This window comes from Branchiostoma belcheri, unplaced genomic scaffold (genome assembly GCF_001625305.1).
Source record: "Branchiostoma belcheri isolate BF01 breed outbred unplaced genomic scaffold, Haploidv18h27 scaffold82, whole genome shotgun sequence".
NCBI lineage: Eukaryota > Metazoa > Chordata > Leptocardii > Amphioxiformes > Branchiostomatidae > Branchiostoma > Branchiostoma belcheri.
This window is the reverse complement of record NW_017804487.1, coordinates 170,330-196,459: the sequence shown is the minus strand read 5'-3', so window position 1 is coordinate 196,459 and position 26,130 is coordinate 170,330. Positions and strand designations below refer to the sequence as shown.

Here is a 26,130-nt window from a genome sequence, read left to right as displayed (position 1 = left end):
AGTACTGCAATGAATTATGGAAAAAATAATATCTCCATGTCCTACACCGTTGCACTTTTATAGCTTAATGTACTGGATATATGATTACCTTTTTTTTTTTTTTTACAGCCCTGGGAAAACACCAACCCACAAAGGTGGGGATAAGGGATCAGGAGAGCCCCTGGTGTTTACCATGGCGTCAGAACCAAACTGTCAGGAAATACATTATTATTCTAAAGTAACATAAATTTCAAACATGAAGTCAAGTGATGTCAATGAACAGGATCTCTTTAATTCGTAAACCGTTCCAGTCGTCAAGGTATCACAGAGCACTTGTAGTGTTTCCACCGGGTTAACAATAACAGGTCAAATCGCTTCGCATACAAAGAAAATTTTCATCCGTTGGACGATTTTACAAACATTCTGGCACGTAGCATCACTGCATACTTGCACCTTCGCACCACGCGGTCTATCCAATTTATTAAGAAAATACAACAAAAACATTACTGTTACTCTTAGACGTGGCAGTGTTTCCCTCAGGTTAACAGTAGCAGGTCTACTCACTTCACATACAAAGAAAATTTTTTTTCACCCGTTGAACGATTTTACAACATTTGGACCGTAGCACCACTGCATAATTGCAATTTCGCACCACAGGATCTATTCAATTTATTAATAAGGTACAACAAAAATAAAATATTACTGTTATTCTTAGACGCGGCGATATGACCGAAAATTCTCACTCTTGCCTAACTCCTGACTCTCCTTTTTTTAACAATTAAGCTTCCTTTTATTCCTTTCCACTTCAAATGCCTAATTTCATTTTACAGCAGATTCTTAATCTTTCTTCTTTTCGTCCCTGTCTCTATCTCTTCCTGAACTTCTCTCCCTGCTGGCACGTCTGGCCGGGCACTTAGCCACCAGGTGCTCCGGCGAGCCACACCCATAACACCTCCTCCCTCCGTACTGCGGCTGGTGATAGGGTCGCCATGGCTGTGGTGCGTATGACCAGTGTCCTGAAGACTGGTACCCTTCCCTCCGCCCTGGACGTGTCGGCGTTGACTGCTTGGATTGACTTCCTCCGGAACCTAAGATCCCAGACACCCTTCTGCTCACTTTCCTTTCGGACTCTGTGGCGTATATCTCCCTAATAGCCTGCTTAAGCTTCGGGTCGTGCCTATGTAAACGCAGCAACTCTGCTGCTGATTGATAGTCCTCCGCTTTCCTATGGTTTTCCCTTTTAGCAGCGGTAGCGAGGTCTTCAACAAGTTGCATGGCTGACGTCGCGTCGAAAAGGCTGTCAGGCCGTTGAACTATACTACGGATGTCCCTCAGAATGGCTCTAACACCTGCGTTTCCCCTCTGTAGTCCATCTACGGTCGCCTGCAGGGTCCGTACTATCTGAAGGAGGTCCTATAAATGACAAATAGGGTTCTGTTCAACTCGAGCCGCAATCTCATACACTTAAGCTAACGTCACTCAGGTTAATTCCATCCCACTCACTAACACTATTCATATTGAGCTCATCTATACAGGCTATCACCACACAGGTAAATTTCAGCCACACAGGCTAACATCACTCAGGTAAAATTCAGCTACACAGGCTAACATCACACAGGTAAATTTCAGCCACACAGGCTAATACCACACAGGTAAATTTCAGCCACACAGGCTAACACCACACAGGTAAATTTCAGCCACACAGGCTAACACCACACAGGTAAATTTCAGCCACACAGGCTAACACCACACAGGTAAATTTCAGCCACACAGGCTAACACCACACAGGTAACTTTCAGCCACACAGGCTAACACCACACAGGTAAAAAATTCAGCCACACAGGCTAACACCACACAGGTAAATTTCAGCCACACAGGCTGACATCACTCAGGTAAAATTCAGCCACACAGGCACGCCAATAAATTATCTCGCAACCTATGCTACACCCGCCAAATCTACAAAAATGCGACCTAACATAACGTTAATCTCTGCGACCTCAGGCAAGCCCACTATGTTCGCCTACCTTTACTGTACAAATAACCGATTTTTTTTTTTTTAACGTGTAATCTTACCACCGACACACTCTAAAATAATCTATTCCTTGCTTATTAGAAAATACGAGCGGCAAGAAAAAACCAATTTACCTCCTGAGGCGGCTGTGGGGGGGCGTCCGGCTGGGCCGCGCCCGCCGGTCCCACTGGATTCGGCTGGGCTTGACCCTGTGCTGGCTGCGCCGCTGGTAGGGGTTGCTGCCCTCCGCCTTGCTGCTGTGGTACCTGCGGGGCCGGGGGCGCCCTTGGCTGCTGTTGAACCCCCTGGCCCTGCTGCGCCGCAGGGGCTACCTGCTGCTGCTGGGCTGCCGGAGGCTGACCCTGTGCCGCTGCCGGTGGAGGTGCCGGTTGCTGTAACGCCGCCTGCACGGCGCCCGGCGCTGGCGGCTGCGGGACCTGAGCCATCTTCTCAAATTTTTCCCCTGCGTTCAACGACACCGACGGCCAACTGCGCATTTGTGTCGTTTCTTTCCCCCTTTTATATCTTATCCCTCATTAGCATACCCACCTGTTTCTTTGTCTTCTCTGATTGGTCCCCTTACTAAATAGTGCTAATTGGGCACCTGTCTGTGGCGCGCGGGGACAGGTGTAGCGGTGCGAATAGTGTATAATTACCACTCATATCTATAATTTGATTTTGTGACATGAAAAGCAGTTTTTCTTCTTCAAAATACAGGAGCAAGTTAAAAGCGTTGAAAAACATAATCACACAAAACAATATTTGACTATCAAATTTCATGGTTTGGGGGTACATGTACTTTATTTAATTTTTAATTGACATCTGAATGAATTTTTTAGGAAATGGTCAAAATTCCACTATACGTATACTAAATTTTAGTCTTGAAAAAAAAAAAAAAAAAATTAACGATAGGTCTACTATGAATAATTTTGTGGTTAACTGTAAATTACTTATCATATAATAATAAACTATATCTTGTTAAGTCAGATATACATGTAGTGTATAGTCGGTGCAAAGCCATTATGCTGTAGATCATTATGTGTATAATTTTATTTAATAAAGTCAAAACTTTATTTTATCTACCCCCTAATGTTATATTAAAGGGTTAATGACCCACCCCGAGGTCAATATGGTGTGATAATGCCTTGTCAGTTGCTATAATCACTGAATGAAGCCACCGAGTGAGCGCAGCTAACTGTGACATTATGGTGTCATAATCAATATGAAATGGGGGCTTCTTTTTGGTCAATGCCACCTGGCTATATGAGCACGTCGGCAGAACGTACTGCGCCTGTACAAAACCCTGATTTTTCGCAGTTTTCATCAGATATTTGGTCAACGTTGCATCAGGATTTTTCTTGTTGCAGAAGACATATTTTCCGACATAACATTTGGAAACTACAGATGGAATGTTAACCTTATATGCACGAATAGGACCTTATATGAGACGTTCTACCGAGGTGCTACGTGTATAATACATTACGGCTTTCGCGCAGGTGCAGTACGTTCTGCCGACGTGCTGGCTATATGACAATACTCTTGAAATCATGACCTACAGGTATTGCCACACAACGTACAGATATAAATGAGACAAAGGGACCAGTAGAAGGGTTTCAACTTGCCTAGGATTTATTATTAAGTTGAAAAAACATTGACATCACAACAATTCTAACTTCACACTTAAGCTCCATCCCGGGGTGCTCAATCTGCTGAAGCACAACCAACCACTCTTCCATGGAAGTTGTCTAGAAAAAACAACACTTTTTTCTTCTAACTTGGAGAGAGACAGACGTATTTTTGTACAAGTCAATGTACATGATACATTATAGATAGAGATATATATTAAGCTACACACAGCCATTCCTTGGTTATAAAAAAAGGCATCTCTTTTGTTGTTTGTTAATGTTGCAATTTTCTACTTGTGAAAAGTGCAAAGAACATTGGCAGCCAGGGAAAGACTGTAATACTGGACAGCACGGTTGGCATCATTCAAAATTACTTAGGATATGACACAGCTCATTTTTCCTTTGCTCATATGAAATATATCCATGCTGATATGAAAGGCTAAATATGAGATGATAAGAATATCATCAAGCTTTAAGAAAAAAAAAACATTACTCGCCTTATCTGATACAAATCCTACTCTATGTAGATTTATAAGAAAGCAGCCCAAATGTTTACAAACAATTACCAATAACCATGATAGTAACAATGCTACACTCACCTTATTTTTCAACTTAATTCATTAAAGGCTAGTTGGGTTAATGAGGTATATTTCCTTTGCAAAAACAAGGGAAAAAGTAGCCACTATATAATATAGTGCCTAATATTACACCGTTAATAAATGCTCTTCAACTCACTGAAAACAAAGACTTATTAACATTATTATAGTATTGCAGAAAATCAATGGAATGTTTTTCTCTGCCTAAATGATGAAACCAACAATTCCACTCTACTGTGGGGTTTTCCTTACTTGTTCCACAGTGCATGGAATCTAGCATAGCAGACTCCCCTACCATTCAAAATCCTTCTATCTCAATGTTAACTTCCAAACTGGTCCAACAAGCTTTACAATAATGACTGTATTCTTTCCAAACAATTGGTTTCCGCTAGTCAGGTGTAGTCACCTTGGCAGGTACCGGAGACACTGCACACTCAGGCCGGGTGTCAGGCTTGCCTTAGTACGTTGTATTGCATATGGGTACAGTTAGTAGCTGTTCTTGTCTTTAAAAAGGGACAGGCAGCGAGAGAAAAGCCTGCGTTATCTACCCTGGACACGTCTCTGTTAGCACAACGTGGTTGTGTGGAAAGGCTGATGGACGATGTCGTCTTGCGCTGGTGTCACTCGGGCGGACTGCTCAGCTCTGAGGCGTCGGCACGACAGATTGGACATGTCCGATTGCTCTGTAAAAAAAGACAACACGCATCAACACCTCACATCAGCTTAAAGCCTAGATTACTAAACCGTGGTAAAATGTCAAAAACATAATACATGACACATTGTCAATTGCATAATACTTTGAACACATAAAACAAGAACAAATTGGTTAGTAGTATATCAGTGACTCTTTTGAAAGGTAAAAAACATGTACCTCCAAATTTTCTATGTCTACTGTCATCTTGATCACAGAGTGACCTAGTCTCGCGAGAACACGAAACTAGGTCGAGACTTGTGTGGATCTTCTGGCCTCCCCCGCCTCCTTGCGGAGTAGGGGTAGGTAGGACTTGGGCAGCTCCCAACCTTCCAGAAGATCCACACAAGTCTTGACCTAGTCTTGTATTCTTGCGAGACAAGGTCACTCTGTGATCAAGATGTAAGTGGACATCGAAATTTGGAGGTACGTGTTTCTACCTTTCAAAAGAGTCTCTGATTGAGGAAAATACTACTAACTGATAATTCTACGTGACTGATGAACCTCTTCAACAAGAAAAAATTGGTTTGCAAACTCCTGAGGTATGAAGAGGTAGGTGTTGACGACAGGACATAAATTAATTAGTCATCATACCAGCATTCAGAAATGACATGTTTCTTTAAATTTTTATTTTAAAAATGATAATGTTGCAGTATTTAGGTGACAATTGACTGTGGCTGACGTTGTCTCTAAGATTGAAACATTGCCTAGAAAAAAGAATTGTTCATACAGGATGGCCAATGGAAAGACTGAATGAGAAGGGGTGAAATGAGGTGACGGAGGAAGGGTTTATCTTCGTGGAGAAAGAAGGAGGATTGCAACACAACTTAAGACTGGAGTCTTTACAAGATATGGACTTCAATTGTTACTGGATTTATTATTACAGGGAGAAGGACCTCAGTATCTACTAGTAAGAGTCTTTGTTTCTCTAACGTCAAGAAGAAGAAGAAGACAATACCTTCAGCCACTTGTCGACACACTTGGCATGGAACTCATGATTGCATGGCAGGACCCGGAGGAGTTGTCTGTTTTCAAAGTCACACATGCACACAACACACCTGAAACAAGACAAAACCATTCCCATCAATACTGATCATGACATAAAAAAATGGACTATACCAGGGTACCTAGTTACGGATATCAAGTTATATATCCAGGTTAGACTCAAGTTATTGGTAGTTCCTGTCCTCTTACCCCATTAGCATTGGGGAATCATGTTCCCTAGTAGTTTGAGCCATTCTTTTGGACTTTTTTTTTTAACTCATTTTTTTTCTTGGGCAGATTTTGCTAAGAAATGCCCAGTTTTCTGGTAAGAAGGAAAGAAGAATGTATGTTTTTAAAACCTGGCCCAAAAGTGTGACCTTTGGCATGATTTGTCCTGTTAATGTGTTGTATTGTTGACCCCTGAATACTTCTTCCCTGGATGGATTGGGACAGGGTGAAATCCTGGTAGCTCTTTGAAACGCCAGAGTTGACCCTCCACTATTTGTACTTAAAGAAACCTGACAAATCCAGCTCTGCAGTTGGAGTAAAGACTTGAGGTTTGCAATTGACAAAAACGATGCACATCATCTGGACCCCAATAGCAAATCATATACTAAGACCAAAAAAATTCAATATGAACTAGTCAGAAATGCCATGAGGAAGGTTATAGACGGTCACTTACCAACCTGATGAAACTATTCAAGGATGCAAACACACAAACATCAACTAAGAATATAACCCTTACTGCAGAAGGAAATCTCCTTCCCTGAAGGTAAGAAGTGGAACTCACAGTGTCTGTTGTGACTGGTGGTTGTCGGGGTTGTATCTGTAGGAAGGCAGGTCTTCGATCTTGGCTTTGGACATCCCCCGGGGCTTGGCCTCTCCCAAACGCTCGGCCAAATTCAGCAAAGCCTGTTTGTTGGATAGGCAACTTCAATTAGTTCAGCTTTCAAATTACACAAAGTATGTTGGAACAACTACCACAGAATGGTTTGCGTAATTTCTATCTGATGAACACTTCATACGTACATAAAGCCGGGGATAAGTTAAAACAGTACAAATTGTTCAAAATCAGGTCTGAGCTTGTTAAGAAACAAAGGCAGGTTTTTATGATTTCATACCAAAAAAAAATAAACACAAGCATCACAGCATATTAAAAATAAGCACCAGTAGACTCGCCTATATTACGTCAAAGCCAACTTTGCCGCCCCTATAAACTCTTGCTTGCTTCTTCCCATCATGCACCTCACTCAAACTTTGACCTGTCCCTTAGCATGATGGGAAATAAAATGGCGGTGCCCACAAAATCCACCTAACATAGAACAGGTTTTTGAATCTGATAGTGACTCTTGCTTACCTCATAGTTTTCTTCCGCATTTTCTTCATTTCCAATGTCGACACCGTAGTGGGAGGCATTGGGGATCATAGTCCTGTAGAGGGAGGAGGAACCAATGTTAGGTTATCCTACGGTAAAAAAGGGAACAGGCTGCTAGGAGGCCTAAACTCACATCACTTCCCAAGCCAAGACCTACATGCATCTACATTGTAGCACCCAAAAATTTGTGACCCTAGATTGTCCACATCACGAGATATCAAAACTCGAATTTCCGCTGCATTACTATAACAACCCGCCAGGCCAAAATCTAATTTTGAAGTCTAACCAAGGCCTACCCACATACCAAATATCAAGATACTCATCTGAGCCTTGATGCTCACCTGAGTCATCGTGTTTCCACACAGACACACACACACAAATGTTACCGAAAACATATACCTTCTGGTGACGGTAACAGATGTACATTGTAACAATATCACAGAATACACAATACATGTAGAAGGAACACGTGAGGAAAGGAGATAATAAACAGGACTCGAAATTAAAGGTGGTCCAATTAAAGGTGGACCACTAAAATTTAGGCTGGGACAACTACAAAGACACTTTAGGACATTTTTGGGACAAAAGGAAAATAATCAACATCAGAATGTCAGCCCTTCTTTTGTTCATCAGGCACACATCCCGGCTTTTGGATCCGGAAAAGTCCCCCCAAATTTCCTGTCTACTCTGCAATTATTTGCACCTAGGAGTGAATATATGCAAAATAAAGTTGACTTCAAATTGAAGTCATACAATGCTTTCTAAAAACAGGTTGGGACAGTTTATCCTCACTTCGGGACAATTGAAATTTATTTTTGGGACAGTGCTGGGACAACAGGAAGAAAAGTTAATTTGAAGGCCTGCACAAAACTTGTGTACTTACAAGAATGGCAGTAAGAAGCCCTGGTAGGCAGGCGGTGAGGGTCCAGGCTGCCACCTGCGACCAGACATCTGCCGGGGGAAGCCCATTCTTCCATAGCGAGGGTAAGCATCCTGTACAAGACAAAACAGCTTTCTTATTCGGTAGTAGTTAGACTTAGAGCACAAGTGCTAGCCATTGGTTTACATGTACTATGTATGATTTGTCACTACAGATCTAAACTACATCGTACGTACATGGACCAAAACATCAGAAATTCCCGCAAAGCTCCAAGTTTTACCTGCCCTAAGTTGCATATACACCCAGTATTTTGTACCCTGATAAAATAATTAATGTATCATTGATAGTTCAACCTGAAAGTGCCTAGTACCAATTACAAGCAGTTGGGTCCTGTGGCGCAGTCGGTAGCATGTTTGGCTCACACCTAAGAGGTCGCATGTTCGAATCCTGCTCATGTCACCGATCTTGTGCTCTTGGGAAAGGCACTTTACACGACTTTCCTCACTTCACTCAGGTGGAAATGAGTACGGGCATCCCTCGGATAGGACGTTAAATGGAGGTCCCATGTTTGGGGAGATCCACACCCCACGCACATTAAAGAACCCACCGCACTTATCGAAAAGAGTAGGGGACCTTCCCGGGGTAAGTGGTTCAAACCTTACGGTCCGGTCTTACGCAGCTTGTACATGTACAAAACTCTTGTGTTAAGCCTAAAGGCAGTTTACTGGTTATGCGAAACAAACAAACAAAGCATGTAGTAAAGACTCTTCCATTCAGGCATTCATCTTCTGTTATCAAATGTTATCTGTAGAACCTTACCATAGGATGATAAGCGATGTCCATGCGCAGTCCTGGCTCCTCTGGCAGGAGGTGAGGTGGAGACTGGTTGGGCGGAGGCTGGGGAGGAACCATTCCCGGTGGCGGGGGTGGCAGGTGGAAGGCCGGGTGGTACTGGTAGTGGTGCAGTGGCTCCATGCGGACATCATTACTGGCATACGTTTGCTGAAACAAGAAAATGTTATGTACAGTTACAATGTATGTACAGCAGTTGGTAGTTGGTTATGTACAGCAAATCTATTTATCAGGAATATTTGAAATATTTGTAACGCACGAGCCTACTCTTACCTTTTAATCGTTCTGCTCAAAATTTTGAACTGCTGTGGTGTAGGTAGTAGTATGTGTAATTATTGTGGTCTATGTAGTCTTCCCAATGATTCTGTATTTTAACTTCCTAATGACTCCGTATTTTAACTTCCTATTTCTAATGACTCTGTATTTTAACTTCCTATTCCTGATGATTCTGTATTTTAACTTCCTAATCCTAATGAATCTGTATTTCAACTTCCTAGTGACTCTGTATTTTAACTTCATTATGTGCAATAGTATAAACTTTATGATCTTAAAATAATGAAATGTACATTGATTCCCAATTCAGAAACTTGTATTAGGTTTACAGCGAATGATCAATAAATAATTCTTGAGTTCTTGTAACACCTAAGATTTAAACTGCACTCTTTCTCAAACCTGATAAGCCTTAAGAAGTATAGAAACAGAATATTTTCAACTGTCGACAACCTACTCCTCTGTATTATTAATTGTAAGGACCAATAATATATTGTGGATAATATATTTTAATATGCTTGGAGAACTTGCCTACAAATCACGGTAAGCCTGTATCAAAAAAAAAACACCCAGGGGTGTTTGACCACTCTTCATTCATGGCAAATTTCATGTTGTTTGGCCCAAAAATGAAGAAATTAAATCCATATGGCAGGAGGAGGAGGAGGAGGAGGAGAAGGAGAAGAAACATGAGGAAAAACAATATGTTTCACCAAACCACTTCGTGGTGTGAAGCCATAACTAATGTTGTACTAACCGCTGTAGTTGTGGGAGGCAGGTACTGTGTGGAAGGTGGCATGTGCTGGGATGGCAGCTGCGCCGTGTGGCCCATCCCGGACCCCAGCTGCTGCTGCAGGTGCAAGGCACAATGAGAGACAGGTGGCTGGTGCAGGTGGCAGGCGGGTGGCAGCACCTGCGGGGAGGCCGAGTACTGGACGGGCTGGTTACAGCCAGAGAACATGGGGTTGTTCTGGGGGGTGAAGGCCGGGACGTAGGCGTTACTCTGCATGGAGCAGGTCTGGTCGGGGAGCGTACAGGCGGACAGTAAGGTCGGGCAGGGCTGGGCCGAGCTGCAGGCACCGCACACGGGGATGTGATGACCTGAACATACGGGGATCACATGAGGAGGCACGCTCATCGGCACGTTTATAGGCATACCACCCTGGATCTGCAAGGAAAAAAACATGGCAATTAACAATCATCTATGCTGGTAATACATGTATAAGACATATCAGTAGGAGGCATATTTCTCTAGCACATTAGCGTGCGTAGTCCAGTGGTTAGCGATCCTGCCTCTGGACTAAGAGGTTGGCAGTTCGAATCCCGGCTGTTGTCGCTCACCCGACATGCACGCTACTGTTTAGGGTCGCAGTCCTTAGGACGGGACGTTAAGTCGTGGCCCACTGTTGTCGAAAAGAGCTAGGGGAATTTCCCCGGAACAATGAACCTGTAAATACTGTACATGTACATAGCGTCTGTCTTCTCTGTCACGACCAGTGGAAGATTAGCTAAACTGGTTCAAGATCACTACCACCTTCTAGCAGAATTGAGGGTATCGAGGGTTCTCAATCTATGACTAGAATCATGTTCAAGTCAATTCTTATAGGGCCACAGCAAGTAAATTTTATGGACGACATCCTCAGGCAGACTCCAAATCTAATGCAATAGAGTGAAAAAAAACAAGGTGGGCAAAAAATCCAGAAATCCTACATTTTTAAATCCTACATTTTCAAATCCTACATTTTCAAATCCTTTTAAACAGGAATTGACTATTGAGGCCACAAAACATGTTATCACAACCAACTCCAACAGTTCTTTTTGTCCTGTATTCATGAACACAACCTAACCAGAAGTCAAAACTCAGCCGAGAATTAATGCCACTCTGATGTCATCCATAGAAACTACTTGCTGTGGCCTAATATAATTATGTGGTAATCTGAGTCAGCCCTATTGATTTATGATATTCAGTGAGTCAGCCCTGCTTGCGATCTGCTCCCCCATGTTAAATTTTTCTAGAAAAACCACTGATTGTGGTTGGCTGGCATCCATTTTCAGATATGAAACTACACCACTATCCAGTCTGATCGTGGTCGGGGCCACAAGAGCTCTGTCCCGCCCGCCTCACATAGGTTTCTCAGTGTGTATTTCACGAGAGATTGATTAGCCCTCCATCGTGTTGGGGGGAAACCAAATCCCCAAGCATACTGTCTCTTATTAGCGTAACTCTCCTACCGGGACGGCCTGTTGCACTGGGCGGGGGAAGCTTTAGAGCCCCCGAAGACACAACCTGCCTGAACACCCCAATACCCCCAATCACGATCAGACTGGATACCAGGCTACTATGAAGTACATGTATAGTAAAAAGGGTCAGTACCTGATGCCTGACTTGGTCTATGTCAATGATGACAGACTGTTGGTTGGACTGAGGGGGTGCGTGGGAATGTAAGGCTCGATGCAGAGGCATGGGGAACATGGCGGGGGGCTGGAATGCTCGTGACTCCTGCTGCCTCTCTCGTGGCACGTGGTTCTCCCGCTCCTCCCGGACCGGCTCCCTGGTCTCCCGCAGCGGGTGTCTGCGGAGGTACCTGTCTCTCGAGTGCCTCCTGGTGGCAGGACTGTGAAGTGCAACATCAGAGTTTTACTTCCATGTTTATATGAAAAAAAAAGATTCATCGAAGTCACATGGGATCGAAACATCCGGATATTAGGCCACACCAACATAATTTGTTGGTTCTCAGATTTTTTCAGAAAAAATATGAAGCGACAGGGCGAAAAAAAACAAACAATAAAAACAGGTCTTGGCATACTATTATAGCCCCAAATGCTATAATAGGAGCCATGAAGTCAACACAAAAGGCTGTGTTAATATTTTGAAATTTGTAATCAAACCACTGCATTGATAGATGGAAAAACTGCAACAACTAGGAAAAAAAGGGCTTTCCTCAACTGTTGGGAGCAAAATATGAGCATTTTTAGTTGATTCAGAACCAGAATCTTTTTTTTTTGTTGCAAATCAGAAAAAAATGAAGAGAAAGAAGAGGCAAATTCGAGAACCAACAAATTAAATTGGTATGGCCTTATGTTCAAAAATGTGTTGCTGTTAAGTTGTAGCCATGTAACAAATCAGAAAAAAATGAAGAGGTGAATCCGAGAACCAAAAAATCTAATTGGTGTGGCCTTTTCTCCGTAATTTATGTACTAGAGTTTGAATTTCCTATGAGATACAGACATGATGTTGTACCTTTTCCTCTCCCTGCCCATGCCTGCCCTGTTGTCGGGTTGGTGGTGGTGTCTGGCGGGCGGCCTGGCCTCCGACTCAAACCCTCCGCCTGCCCGCGGTCCCGGGGACACGGTCAGGTCGATCATGGTACTGTGGGATATTCTTCTACGCTTTCTGCTGGGGCTTTCACTCTGGAAACACAGGGAAGCACAACATGAAATACATGTACTGATCTGCTATGCCCCTGAGCCATAATATTGCAACAAGACTGGCAATAAAAACATACATTGCCATGGCAATGGTGATTGCTGTTAGGGTTATTGATTTTGAGGAAGACTTGGTACCTGTTAAGTCTAGACAGATACAGTGCACTCCTCCGGATCCCCTGGGTGTATAGTGCAAACTGCACACAATACTGTACCATTAGGCTCCTCCCTGAGACGTCGCCAAAAAAAAAAAATTAATGACTCTCAGTGGCCAATGTGCAGATGTTGTCTCATTGGCGCACCAAATCTATAGGGTGTTTTTGGCACACAGTTAAGACAGATTAGCTATAGCCCCTAAGAGGCTCAGTGGGCGTCACTCCACCGTACAGGTGGGGAAGTCGTGTAAAGTGCCTTTCCCAAGGGCACAACGTCGGGCCATGGTGAGTATCGAACCCTGGACCTCTCGGTTCTGAGTCCAACGCTCTAACCGTTGCGCCACCAATGCCACTAATTGCCAAAATGTCTGTGGATACTGTCATGTTGTTGTGCCACCTGCCATAGTACTAGGCCTAGATAGGTACATGTATGTGTATACATAATTGAAATGTTATTGTAATGGGATGTTATAACTTATTGTAATGCATGTCCAACTTTATGTACAGTCAAACCTGTCCAAGCCGGCCACCCAGGGGACCAAAGAAAAGTGGTCACCTTGGACAGGTGGTCTCCTTGAAGAGGGTCGCCTCACAACATGACTGAGACATAAATGGTTTCCAAGTCAAGATGTTTTCATGTCAAATGCTGTAAGTGTAAGCATCTTCAGTTCTGTGGTGAATGCATGTGGGGAGGGTGGCACATGGAACATTTTACGTCAAACAAAAACATCATCCACCAGTCAAGGCAAACTGGCTGGTTTCTCCATGATTTCTCATTAGTTATCTTGAGTTACTGGACAAACAGTATATTAATAGGGATAGAAATTTACTGTGTCCATCCTGGGTAGTTTGAAATCTTACCTTTCTGTCTGTCTCTTCAAGATGCTCAGCTGCAGATACACCTTGTGAAGACACCTGCATGTCCTGCTGGTCTGAAACGATAGAAACAAAAAAACCTTCATAATCATATTCATGCATTATCTATTTGTTACCCATGGCTCGAAACAGTTTCTTCTGCATACCTGTACTGCTGCAGGTAACATTGAAAATGACCTGCAAGAGACAAATTTTACCTGCACCACTCAGACTTTGAGAAGAATAGATCACACTAAAATAGGTAAAAAGTGTTCAAAAACCATTGCAATCATTTCTTTTATACTTCAAGTTCAAAATCCACCTACACCTACATTTGTACATGGACCTGTGCAGGTTAGGTGCAGGTAGACATCAGAAATACCTGCACAGCTCCAGTTCTACCTGCATATACCTAGTACATGGACCAGTGCAGGTTAGGTGCAGGTAGATATCAGATATACCTGCACAGCTTCAATTTTACCTGCACTAAGGTGCATATGCACCAAGTATTTCGAGCCCTGATACATGTACATGTACAGTGGACCTGCATGACTTATTTCCATAATGGGCCATTCTAATTTTGCATAATTCGAAACTGACCCACTCTTATTCAACATTAAGAATAAGTGACCGACCTGAATCTAAACTATGGCCATGTTGATTCGATTGAATGGATAATCCATGTTAAAAAGAACGCAGAAACTTCATTCTCTATTTGTCAGCTTCCATTCATAGTAAGTCAATTAATGTTGAGAATTAAAAGCCCCAACACCTCAAAATACACAGAAAACAAGCTGTTTAACGTCAACAGGATACCTTCCTGCGTTATGCAAATTTGGATTTTACCCCCCAGGCACAATGCATCCTGGGAATAGGAAGTCCCTGGAATGTATTTCAGGTAGAAACACAAGAAAACATTCTATGGCTTATTCCACTGAGTAGAGGACAGTAAGAAGGTCCATGGGTAAACAATGTTTGACCTAGGCAGAAGGGCAGATATTCATATATTCATAGTTTTTCAGTGTGTTGGTAGGAACAAGGCCAAGCTGAACCTTGACCTGTAGCATATTATGGGTTATGGTCCCGTTCCGCAATTACTCCGCACGTGTAGGATCTAAAAGAGTCCCAACTAATACGGACAAATTTTTTAATTGTTTACATGATATGTGCAAAAACCTGGTCTGAACGGTTTATTCAACCAGTTTTTACGTCATACATGTAATTCCGGGTTCACTGGGTCAGCTTCCAGGCCGTGTGCAACCTCCAAGCTTTTTTGATCACATTGTTTTGAGTTCGTTTCCACAGTGTTTTCCACATTTTTTTCTTCATTTTGCAATTGAATCGGCATATGCAACCTGGTCGGCGGATAAGACCAAGCTCCTGATATCTATTTTTGGAGAGCAGGAGTTGGAAAGCTGTTGGGAGGGGTGTTGTGCCGAAACAAAAATGTTTACCTAGAAATTTCAGTCAAGTTGGGGGAGCATGGTTTCTCAAAGATTATATTGAAATCAAGCCAACATCAGTATCTCATAGCAGGGTTCTAGCTTGTGCAAAGTAGCGTAGGGGCCCCCTACCCTATAATCTTGACCCCCTACGCTAAATTTCCCCCCCTACCCTATAATCTTGACCCCCTACGCTAAATTCCCCCCCCCCTACGCTATAATTTTGACCCCGGCCCCTACGCTAAATTTCCCCCTATGCTATTTTTTAATACAGCATAGGGGCATTGTGACTGTATTTCTTTGTTCAAGAATGCCAGATCAAATGTGAAAAATCAGGATACATTGTACATACCTTAGAAATAACATTTTTTCCCTTTGGGTATCCCTCAAAGAAATGACCTCTTTTTAAGCTCAAATTTTTGAAAGCTCTGCTTCGCTCCCTCATCATGCGGCCAGTGCCACTACGCTAAAATTAAATCCTAGCTAGAACCCTGCATAGTATCCCTACTATACTAGCAATTTACTATACTACTACTACTACTACGTCTACCAAAAAGCAGATTATACACAGCTACTTGGTAATTTTTTAAATCCAAGAACATGTACAGGTCTCTGCCAAAATCTCTGCAACAACTGCAATACCCAAAGCTTGGGCAAAGCAAAGGAACATTTTTCAAGCTTACATCCCTGCGCATGCTACAGTATAACAATGGCACTGCAGTAAGACATCTTCGGCCACACCAAATTAATTTTATGGATGACAAAAAAAAAGATCACATCCTCCGAGCCTATGAGGCCTGGCTCTAGGCCTGGGTACTCCATGGTAGTTAGCGACAATACGGAGCGAATGGTAACTGTGGAGGATGGCACCCAGGCTACCAAAGCTCCAGTGCTGATTCATAAATTCCGGGCAAAGCCAGCATGTGCCGGTTTGTCGTAGACATTGCTATGTGCTGCCGCAAATTCACAATACCAGCTTTGTATTCCTGTGGTTTAGTAGCAAATTTTTATTTTTGGCCAGATTTTTTTTTATTTGCCCGAGCACACTAGTTTGGGGGACTTCAGCAGGTGTGGCCTTAGCATTGAGTGCACAGTTGGAATCCAAAAGGGCTATTCATGACTCCAAATATACCAATACCGGTAATACTGGTATTGGCTGGTTTAAGTCAGATTTTTAATGGGAAGCAACAGTTTTTGCCAACATGGATAAATCATTGACAGTGCTATAAAAAAAAAGTGGAGAGAGCTAAAGAAAGACTGATTGATGCTGCAGGATGCCAAGCTACTGCAACAGCAGAATACAGTGGACTACTACTTCTTTTATCTTTGGATTTCTCCATGTATGCTCTGAATCAGGCAAGCCATGCCCCTAGCAAAGACTCTTTGTGTTCTACTACACAGTTATGGTTGCAAGGCCTGGGCCTGAAGGCAATTGCCAGCACAGTGCCACAGAAAGCTTTGGACACATTATCACTTCAGATCACAGGGCTTGAAATACTGGGTACATATGCACCTTTGTGCACCAAAATTTGGAGCTGTGCACCCAATTTTTTTTTCTGTGGGTGCACTGGTACCCAAATATTTTGGTAGGTATTTTTGTACATATTAAATGTATAATAGTATACAGGACATTCTTGGCAAGTGTCAGAAGAATAATGAAATCTTTGTTGTTGTAGTACATAATGTACTACTTGTTTAAGATGTTGAAGTTAGCTCCCATTTCAGATTCAAGCTCAGAAGAGGAGCAGTAAGATCTGTAATTACGTTTTGTTTTATATGGTGCACCCAAAAAAATTTTGTGAACACAATTTTTTGGTTGGGTGCACCAGTGCACCTATTCCCAAAAATGAATTTTGAGCCCTGGATCATAACAAGAAACATTATTACATAAGTCCAGGATGTGTGTACCTACATTTGTGTAGGTGGTTCCATTCAGCTTGAGCCTAACCCACATAACAGGACACTGACCTAGAGATGACATGAAGTAAAAGCCCTGGAGTGTACGTAATCTCTGCAACCTAGAAATTCAAGCTACCCAGGCTAGGGTTTCTCTAGCAAAATTTAGCATGATGGAGCAGATCACTAGCATGGGGGGTTGGTTGGTGCAGGATTTTGGAATTTTCACGAGAGTAACACAGTAAGGCTAGAATGCATTGTTACGATGTTCTGTTTTATATTTTCACTGGAAAAAGATCATTTTGAGAGACTTAATGCTGTGTATTTAACCACTAAGGGTTCAAATTCAATCTGAAAATTGATATGGGGGAGCTGGCTGCTTACATGAGAGAGCAGTGCCCTTATTCCCCTGTTGAGAAAAACCTGTGTCAGTTGTTTTCTGTGACCACAACTACTCAAAAAAGGGCCCGCAAGCGCACCCAACTCTGCCCAACATGACCGTTTTTCGCCCCCCCCCCTCGCGCCGAAATGGTCATGTCAGGTCATTGGGGCAGCTCACTTTCATAAGGGGGAAAATGGTGCATGGTGTGAATGTATTAAATATAGAATTATTCATAAATATACAGTACAAGAAGTTTAAATAAATATAAAATATACATAAAACGTGACTTCATTAGTTGTGTGTGTGTTTTTTTTTTATGAATGGCGTTGCTTCTTGTAACAAAAAGCTAGCGAAATGTCCCAAGAGAATGTCAATGTGGTAAACTAAGGACATTACAAAATGTATGTCAAGTCCTTGGGCATCCATTGTATTGCGATGCTTGCAATTCTAGTAAATAATTAAATAAATCCTTGGGGTAAACAAAAAACAGGACTTTGTTTCCTTTGTTTTTGTTTTTTTCCCAACAATTTTTTGCTCGTATAAAATTAAAAAGAATCTGATTCCAGACTAAAAAGGGTCCAACATTCGCGTATCTGGAACTGAGCCAAAAACCTAATTCCAGTGATGTTCATTTGTCCCAGTTTAGCTGCATATATTATACGGATCTGGGTATCTCAGCATGAGCTTTATATACATTTGGCCCCTTGCTGGAATACTTTAAGTATATCTATGTCTAATATGAATTATAGTAACTGGCTTCTATCAATTTTTTTTTCAGCAAATGTTACCTTATAAGTTCCCATGAAGCCAAATCACACAAACCCACATCTGCTTCCAAATACTGTAAATGAGGTTACTTATAATGTTCAATTTTAAGGTAAACATCATCAAGAACAAATACTGAAATAAAACATAATGCAATATTACATAACTTGCGATTGCACAGGCATTGAAAAGGTTTTAAAATCTGCCACTCCTAGATTGGATTTTCTATGAAATTACATGTAATTACCTACAGTATTTTTATTTTCCTACAACCCCAATTTTCTATTGAAATATATTTTGAATGGGATTAAAAAAATCACCATCTTCTTGCAAAAATTAAATTCATTCATGATCAGCAGAATGACCAACAAAAGATCACCAACAAGCAAATTATTTGCTTTCCTTAATTTTGTTTTTTGTTTACCTTGATTTTGTTTACAACCAGTGAATCATTCAGGGAAAAAATACTAATAGTAAAGACCTGCATTTGTAGCAAATTCTTTCAATTCATATACTAGTAAATTGCATGTTGGCCCTTGTTGGACACTGAACCTACTGTAAAGTCTTAAATTTCTTCAGTGTCCCATGCAGGAAAGAACAAAGCCATGGACAAAAATCCTGCATGCTATATTCCTTCCATAATCTGTACCAAAAATGTTCATATCTACGCATATTATGCAATTTTTCTTTTTCAGAATACCTTAAGAATTATACCTTGGGCCATTGTTGAATTTGCAAACATGCAAAGAGGGGTTTTTTTTTTACAACCAGCAACTTTTGCTTCTAAATTTTACACTACAAAATATTTCATACCAAAATGTGAAATACATAATACCTATTTTGACCCATTCACCCTTTTCCTTTTAAAGATTTTTTTTTCGTTATTTCAGATGGTAGTGTGAAATAATAATTTTATGTATTCCATATTTTTTGCAGTCTACGGTAAGTTAAACTCAATGGGACCTGGCCGCCATCCTGGAATTCTGAAACTCGGGATGTAACTTATGTTACAAAATCAGATCATTTTACGATACGTATTTTACGAAGAGAGATGCCATATGACGAACCTTGGTTTGTGGAATGGCTCCTGGTAGATTCTCGCAGGTTATAGCCGAGAGAAGTCCTGACGGGAGACTCCGAGCGCGAGGGGCCTGGTAGTGACAACGGGGATCGGGGGCCGGAGTGGGGGGAGCACGGTGTCCCTGTTCCGGTCGACGCAAATACCAGCCTTTCCGAGTCAATTATGTCCGGTACAACACTTTCTTGCTGAGGAACAGTGAAATTTCCCATCAGATACCTCCCAACATGGTGAATCGGGGTGGGTTTGGGCAAGCTGCGGCGGAAACGGGAGCGAGTGACGGGGGTTCAGTCAAGGCGGCTGACGCCACAGGCATCCCTCCTGCCCGGCCGAGTTCGCTGTTCCTTCCCTGCCGATTCTACAGCCAAAAACACAAAACACACACGTTTCACAACACAACCTCTTCTCTATATCCTCACCACTAACCTACACCTTAACTTGACAAACTTACAGAGCCGAGATGTGGACGCCTGGTCCCGAGAAAAACAAAAAAATCCAGGGTAAACCTTTTCGTTGTTGTAACGTTATGGTTTACATTCGGGGTGCAGCAGAGGCAGCCAGCGCGCGCCGCAAGGTCCTTCTCTTGTTCCGGGCCCCCCAAAAAACACCACACAAAAATACTGTGCACGCACACGGACGAGATAGGCTTACAGAAACACCATACCATCAATAAGGCGTGCTATTCCATGGTGAAAACCTGTACCACTGCTGATTTTTCCCCTTCCCAAAGAATAAAATCCCTGAATCCCTCGGCCTTGCTGGGTATGCGGGATCCTGCCCTCCACTGAACAGAAGTCCTGCAAACAAAGCACTTCGCCCCCCTGGGCCTGCAGCGGTATGTCGCGGGCTCGCTGTTCTCCGCCGCTCGCTAAAAATCCTACTTCCACTCAACCCCAACTTACGACTAACCTGTAGTGTTTTCTCCGCACCAGGACTACGAGGAGAGTGTATTTTCCGGCGTAAACTCCTGCGTGTTGCTGGCTGTAACAGACCGCCGAGTCTTCGCGTTGTGCCCTGCTCTTCTCACCAACCAGATGATGAGGGGGCTGTGGGGCTTCTTCCGGCTCCACCCGGTACGTCACTTCCGGTGTGAACTCATACAGGAGTCACAGCTGTTAGTCATAATGCCAGGTGCTCCAGGTGATGACTGGTGCCGCACCAATTCTAGTTGTATTCCAGGAAATGTAGATTTGATTTCTTTTTCAAGGATTTAACTGCAAAGCTGATGTGTTTGTTACCTGTAGTTTGGGGGCATCTGATTTGAGGGGGCCCGCATGCCCTTTTCTGTAGAGCGTAATCGTGGAATTGTACATAATGTGTTGTAGCCACTTGGAATTTATCGTGAAGTGTAATCGAGAGGTTTCCGAATTCAGCGTAGAGCGTTGTCAGAACCCCCCACCCCCACCCCCATGCAGGCCCTCGTTTTAGTACCAGATTCCCTAGGGGGGGCCGCATGCCCTTTTCAGTAGAGTGTAATCAGCCGTTTTAATTCTATGTAGAGCGTAGACGAACCGTTCTAATTCAATGTAGAGCGTAATTGGCGCATTTTGTGTAGAGCGTATTCGCCGTTTATAATTCTACGTAATGCCTTGCAGCCACTTGGAATTTATCGTAAAGTGTAATCGAGAGGTTTCCGAATTCAGCGTAGAGCGTTGTCGGGACCCCCCCTTGCAGGCCCCCCTTGTTTTCATGCTTTGTCAAACTTACATGTATCAATCCTTTTTAACTCTAAAGGCCACACCAATTTAATTTGTTGTTTCTGGGATTCGCCCTGTCCATTTTTCTTCTGATTTGACAAAAAAAAAAATGGAGGGGGGGGGGTTCTAAATCAACTGCAAAATGCTCAATGAAAGAGTCATATTTTGGCCCAAACAGTTGAAGAAAGTTCTTTTCTTTCCAGTGGTTATTTCATAATGCAATTTTGTTTCATTAAAAGTTCAAAATCTATTGTTTAAATCATAAACCAGCCTGGTATGTTCACTTAATGGCTTGTATTGTAACATTTCCGGCTATCATGGGGTGCCCTGGCCTGTTGCTTCATGTTTTTTCTGAAAAAAATCTGAGAAACAACAAATTAAATTGGTGTGGCCTAATGCATGTGTAATAGGTACGAAGGACTATAGGTACAAATGTTGTGTTCATCGAAAGGGACATGTTCAACAGCAAAGTGGCTATGTTACACGGTGAGCGACTGTGCTCAGCAAAAGAGTTGTGCTGAGCGAAGGGGCTGTGCTCAGCAAGGGGACTGAGTGTGCAGGGAAGGGACTGTGCTCAGGGAAGCGATGGGGCTGTTCCTGTTTGTTTCATGTACTCAGCCAAGGGACTACTCAGCAAAGGGAGCTCGAGCACAGCTTCACATACAAAAAAACAGGACGGAGTTCGAGGAACATGTCTTCATCATGTAAAGAATGTTTAAAATTAAAGTGTATTTTTAACCTTTATTATGTTATTGTGTAAGTTATTGTGTGATGGTGGTGTGTTCTTGTCCAGTAACTTCTTACATCTATTCTGGGGCCTCCCCTCCGTCCAAGCCCCTTTAAAATGATAGTCTTAAAAGCAATCTGTCACATTACTCTGTCACATTCGGGTAACAATGCTGTATAACTATAAGGATGCACTGATCATTTAACCTAGTTACACAGTTCTAGGGACAAACAAACCCTGACAGTGTCCTTAAACATCATCTAGTTTTATGCAATTATGAATAACCCTATTCACTTCTGTTAATTAGATGTTGATTACATGTGCACGAATATATCTATATATGTAATAATCGTTAACTTAATATATGTTAATCATTAACATACTTAACTAGAGTTCCCCAATCTCATACCTTCGCCAAATGATGTTAATCTTTATGACTGACAAAGTTTAGATTAGATTATCCCCCCCTGATTTAAGAAATAGGAACCTAATTTTCATGAATTATATTGTTTTATCATAATCTCAACCAAAAGACAAAAAGTCTTATATTAACAAAGAATGCATTCTAGCATTTCCTAATAAATTATGCAAATGAGGTCCTGATTTCAATAAATTATGTTTAATGATGTTCACCTCAATTTAACTTTCAAATACCACAAGTATGAAATTCCAGGCAGTTATCATTACATAATTATAAAATTTTCTCATTAATTATGCAAATTAAGTTCTTTTTAACATAATCAATATCTTCCTGTGTTTCTCTCGTTGTCAATTACCAATGTCACAAGCTTCAATTGTCCTATCATGGAATGCAGCTGATTTATAGAATTTCCCCATAAATTATGCAAATTACATCCATATTTGCATAATTGTCACATAATTATATTAAGCATTACGTAAGCTACCTACATACCAAAAATCACGACGATCCGTCACCCGGTTCTTGAGTTATCCCCTTTTGAATATTTTCAAGAATTTATCCCTGCAGTTCTAGAGCAAGCCTCTAGGGGGCCTAAACTCACGCCACTTCTTTCCCAGCACAAGAGCTACCTACCATCTAAATTTCAATACCATAGCATGTCCAGATCATGAGATATCAAAACCGGAAGTTCAGCTGCAGTACCATAATAAGCCGCTAGGGGGTCCAAAATCTAATCATTAAGTCTCATCAAGACCTACCCATCTACCAAGTATCAAGACAATCCATCAAGGCCTTCTCAAGTTATCGTGTTTACAGACAGACACACACACACACAAACACACACATACACGAACGCCCCTGAAAACATAACCTTCTTGGCGAAGGTAAAAATGTGCAAATTCATCAACCCCAGCTCCACCAAGACAAAAATGCTACGGAAAACATACCATTCTGAGAAAGGCAACTCTATATAATGGAAGTACATGGAGGATGGATAATAATAATGGGACAAAAGTCAAAGGCAAATGTTGTGATAAAAATAAGCTGCACACTGTCAAATGTCACAAATATCATGAAGTCTGAGAAATGCCAACATCTGCCAAGAAATGTCAAGGGACCACCCCGATGGGTTATGCAATTTAGCAAAAGTACAGTAACCCCAACTACATTTATGTCGTACATGTATAATATGACAATCAGAGGATGTCTATGTGTGTGGGGGTTTTTTTCTGAAAAAAATCTGAGAAAGCAACCAACAAGTCAAATTGGTGTGGTCCTATCTGTATGTGCCTCAATGTCTTCCAAAAAAATGTCTGCAGAGAATCTTCTAGCCAAACACAATATCCAAGAAAAATCACCATCTGAAAACAGGTCTCATGACAAATGCTGATAAACAGATGATGGAGATGGTTAGGTTACATATGCCGCATGCCATCAGATAGTATCACCAGAACAGCTCTAAGATGGACGCCTCAGGGTAGAAGACTGAGAAAAGACTGAAGAAAACATGGCGAAGAACTATGATGATCGAAAAAGAAGTGCGGAGCCATGGTTTCACTGACTTGATGAGGCACCAAAGATGGCAGCGGACCTGGCAGATGGAAGAGCTACCTTCTGCCTTATAAGAGCCATGCTGGCACAGTAGAGTTCAAGTAAGGCCAGACCGCCTTTATTTTATGGATGACATCTGCACGCGCATTGATTTTCGCCTGTTCTAAAAAAAAAAAGATCATGTCCTTCGAGGCTCTGGCCTGGCTCTAGGCCTGGGTAGTCCATGGTAGTTAGCGACAATACGGAGCCTGTGGTAACTCTGGAGGATGGCACCCAGGCTACCAAAGCTCCAGGACTCAAGAACCCAGTACATACCATTCATAAATTCCTCAAAAAGCCAGCATGTGCTGGCTTGTCGTATACGTCGCTATGTACTGCCGCTAATGCACAATACCAGCTTTGTATTCCTGTGGTTTAGTAGAATTTTTATTTTGGGCCGGATTTTTTTTATTCGCCCGCGCGCACTAGTTTGGGGGTCTTCAGCGGATGTCATCCATAAAATAAGTCGGTGTGGCCTAAGTAAGTATCTGTATTTGCAGCACAGCCCTACATCCTCAGTCGTTATTTCTTGTCTGTGGGTCTGATGGCAGACTTAATTATACATTTTCTTAACATTCTATGTTAAAACATTGAGACAGAGAAACACACACAGGGTAGAAATCATATTTCTTTTTATTTCCTCTTTTTCCCACCTACAAAACCAGCCGCTCCCCATGTTACTTGGTTTACACACGGTCTGATTATCGTCTAATCAAGCAACTACAGCAACCAACCCACAGAACTAAATAAGGAACAGTTCCATGCTACATCTTACCCCTCTATATCTTATTATTGTGTATCATAATAAAAGTAAGGAATACCTTTGTACACCCATATCCATCCATCACTATTGTTAACCTCTAACTACTAACAGCTTGACTATAAGTTGACTACTACTTACTTCACTCATTGATACTAAAATAGGATCACGTCTTAACTAGTATATAAATTACTCACTACAGTTTTACATTTGCCTCATTGACCACATCAACATATCTTCTCCAGTCAGACTTGATGCCTACAATTTTCTCTTCATTCAAGGGAAACTTTGGATAAAAATCAGCTTCGAAATGTTCCGTAAGTACCAAACATTTTTATAAGGCCTGTCTGGATGTCTCCTCTTTTTAGCGAGCGTACATTTCTTTAAAGCCTGTACAAGCAAGATGTATGACGTAAGGTAACTTGTCATGAGTACATACTGGAATCATAGACTGCAGAACAACTTTTTCTCTTCAAAAGAAAGACGAATTACGGGAGCAAATTAATGTAGGTTCTGTTATTTGGCAGTAATGGTCATGTATTCCTGTCTGAAGTTTGTATGAATGAGAACCTACTACAGTAACTTATTGCAATCTGGCATCTAAGAAAGAGTAGAACAGCAGCCAAGAGTTTTCGCTCTCAACATTTAAGATTTCATGTGTCCTTGATGACAGAATATGTAGTAAATGGACTCATCATGCAAGTTTTTCTGTCACATCAACAGTTTTCAGCATTATGACTCACGCAAGGACACCACAACTTCTGTAGTATCATATACATTTTTGTTGTCTTCTTTATGGTTATTTTCAACAAGTCACTGAGAAAACACAGCTCAGTCATCTAACTTTTTTAAACTACAGTCTCATCATCTTACTTGTAGCTTGATCATGTTTTTAAATTACTGTACATGAGATGCTTTTTCACATCAAGTGCCAGGTCTATATCAAAGGTGACTTCACAACGTTCATGATTGTGATACGACAAAAGTAAAACGTTGAAAGGCAAAAGGAAACTCACACAAATAGGACCTCCTAGGGTTAGTACAAGAAAATTGTGGAGTTCCAAAAATTTTGTACAGCACAGTGTTTTAGTAACTGTTCACACGTGGCGCAGGAAATGGCCATGCAAGGCCCAATCTGCACACAAGTACATGTACACGCTCAAGCCTTTCTTGTATGTCGTGAAAAAAACGTTTCGGACAAGAGCTACCTCAACTCAGGACACCCTGGTTGGTTTCTACAATGTCCACTCAACAGGTCAAACTAACATGGCAGCTTACAATCTCTGTTTGAAAACAAATGTATTCTCTTTCATGGACAATAGGGGGGAGGGGGGTGGAACCGACTTGGACTTGTTATCTTACACTTGGACATTCAAACCCTTACAGGGGCTACCTAGTTATTCTGCCGTGCATGTAACGGCTGAAGTAATGGTTCCATGTCCAACAGGAGTGAATTACATACATGAAATCATCATTGTTATCCTGTGGCACACATGCACTTTACCATCAGTCCAGTAGCAACTCTCCATAACTGATACTTAATACCAATACTACTGCAAGGCCTAAACACAAGCTCATCTCTTCCACATTACCAAAGCAAAACTTCTCGATGACAAAGGTGCTCGGGATAACTACTTATAAATCTTAATCAAGTCGAGTCCTCAAGAACGAATTGG

The 26,130-nt window shown here is 41.9% G+C and overlaps 2 protein-coding genes across 4 annotated transcripts; both read right to left on the bottom strand.

Annotated features, from left to right (window-relative positions):
• Window positions 1-252: 252 nt before the first annotated feature.
• On the bottom strand, window positions 253-2,629 carry LOC109486699 (homeobox protein Hox-A3-like). Its single transcript, XM_019790591.1, has 2 exons — window positions 2,125-2,629; window positions 253-1,392 (listed from the first exon to the last, which is right to left on the bottom strand). The coding sequence occupies exons 1-2, from the start codon at window positions 2,485-2,487 to the stop codon at window positions 817-819; spliced, it is 939 nt and encodes a 312-aa protein (XP_019646150.1). The 5' UTR covers window positions 2,488-2,629; the 3' UTR covers window positions 253-816.
• Window positions 2,630-3,601: 972 nt separating this feature from the next.
• On the bottom strand, window positions 3,602-20,316 carry LOC109486683 (RING finger protein 44-like). 3 transcript variants are annotated; one of them, XM_019790570.1, is made up of 12 exons: window positions 20,169-20,316; window positions 19,249-19,617; window positions 13,703-13,773; window positions 12,502-12,671; window positions 11,635-11,875; window positions 10,018-10,428; window positions 8,961-9,143; window positions 8,145-8,254; window positions 7,244-7,316; window positions 6,677-6,798; window positions 5,861-5,960; window positions 3,602-4,894 (listed from the first exon to the last, which is right to left on the bottom strand). In XM_019790570.1, exons 2-12 carry the CDS (start codon window positions 19,469-19,471, stop codon window positions 4,832-4,834), a joined length of 1,767 nt encoding a protein of 588 aa, XP_019646129.1. In that variant the 5' UTR covers window positions 19,472-19,617; window positions 20,169-20,316; the 3' UTR covers window positions 3,602-4,831. The 3 variants fall into 3 exon arrangements, with proteins under 3 accessions (XP_019646129.1, XP_019646130.1, XP_019646131.1); XM_019790571.1 differs by lacking the exon at window positions 20,169-20,316 and adding an exon at window positions 19,924-19,944; XM_019790572.1 differs by lacking the exon at window positions 19,249-19,617.
• Window positions 20,317-26,130: the final 5,814 nt, after the last annotated feature.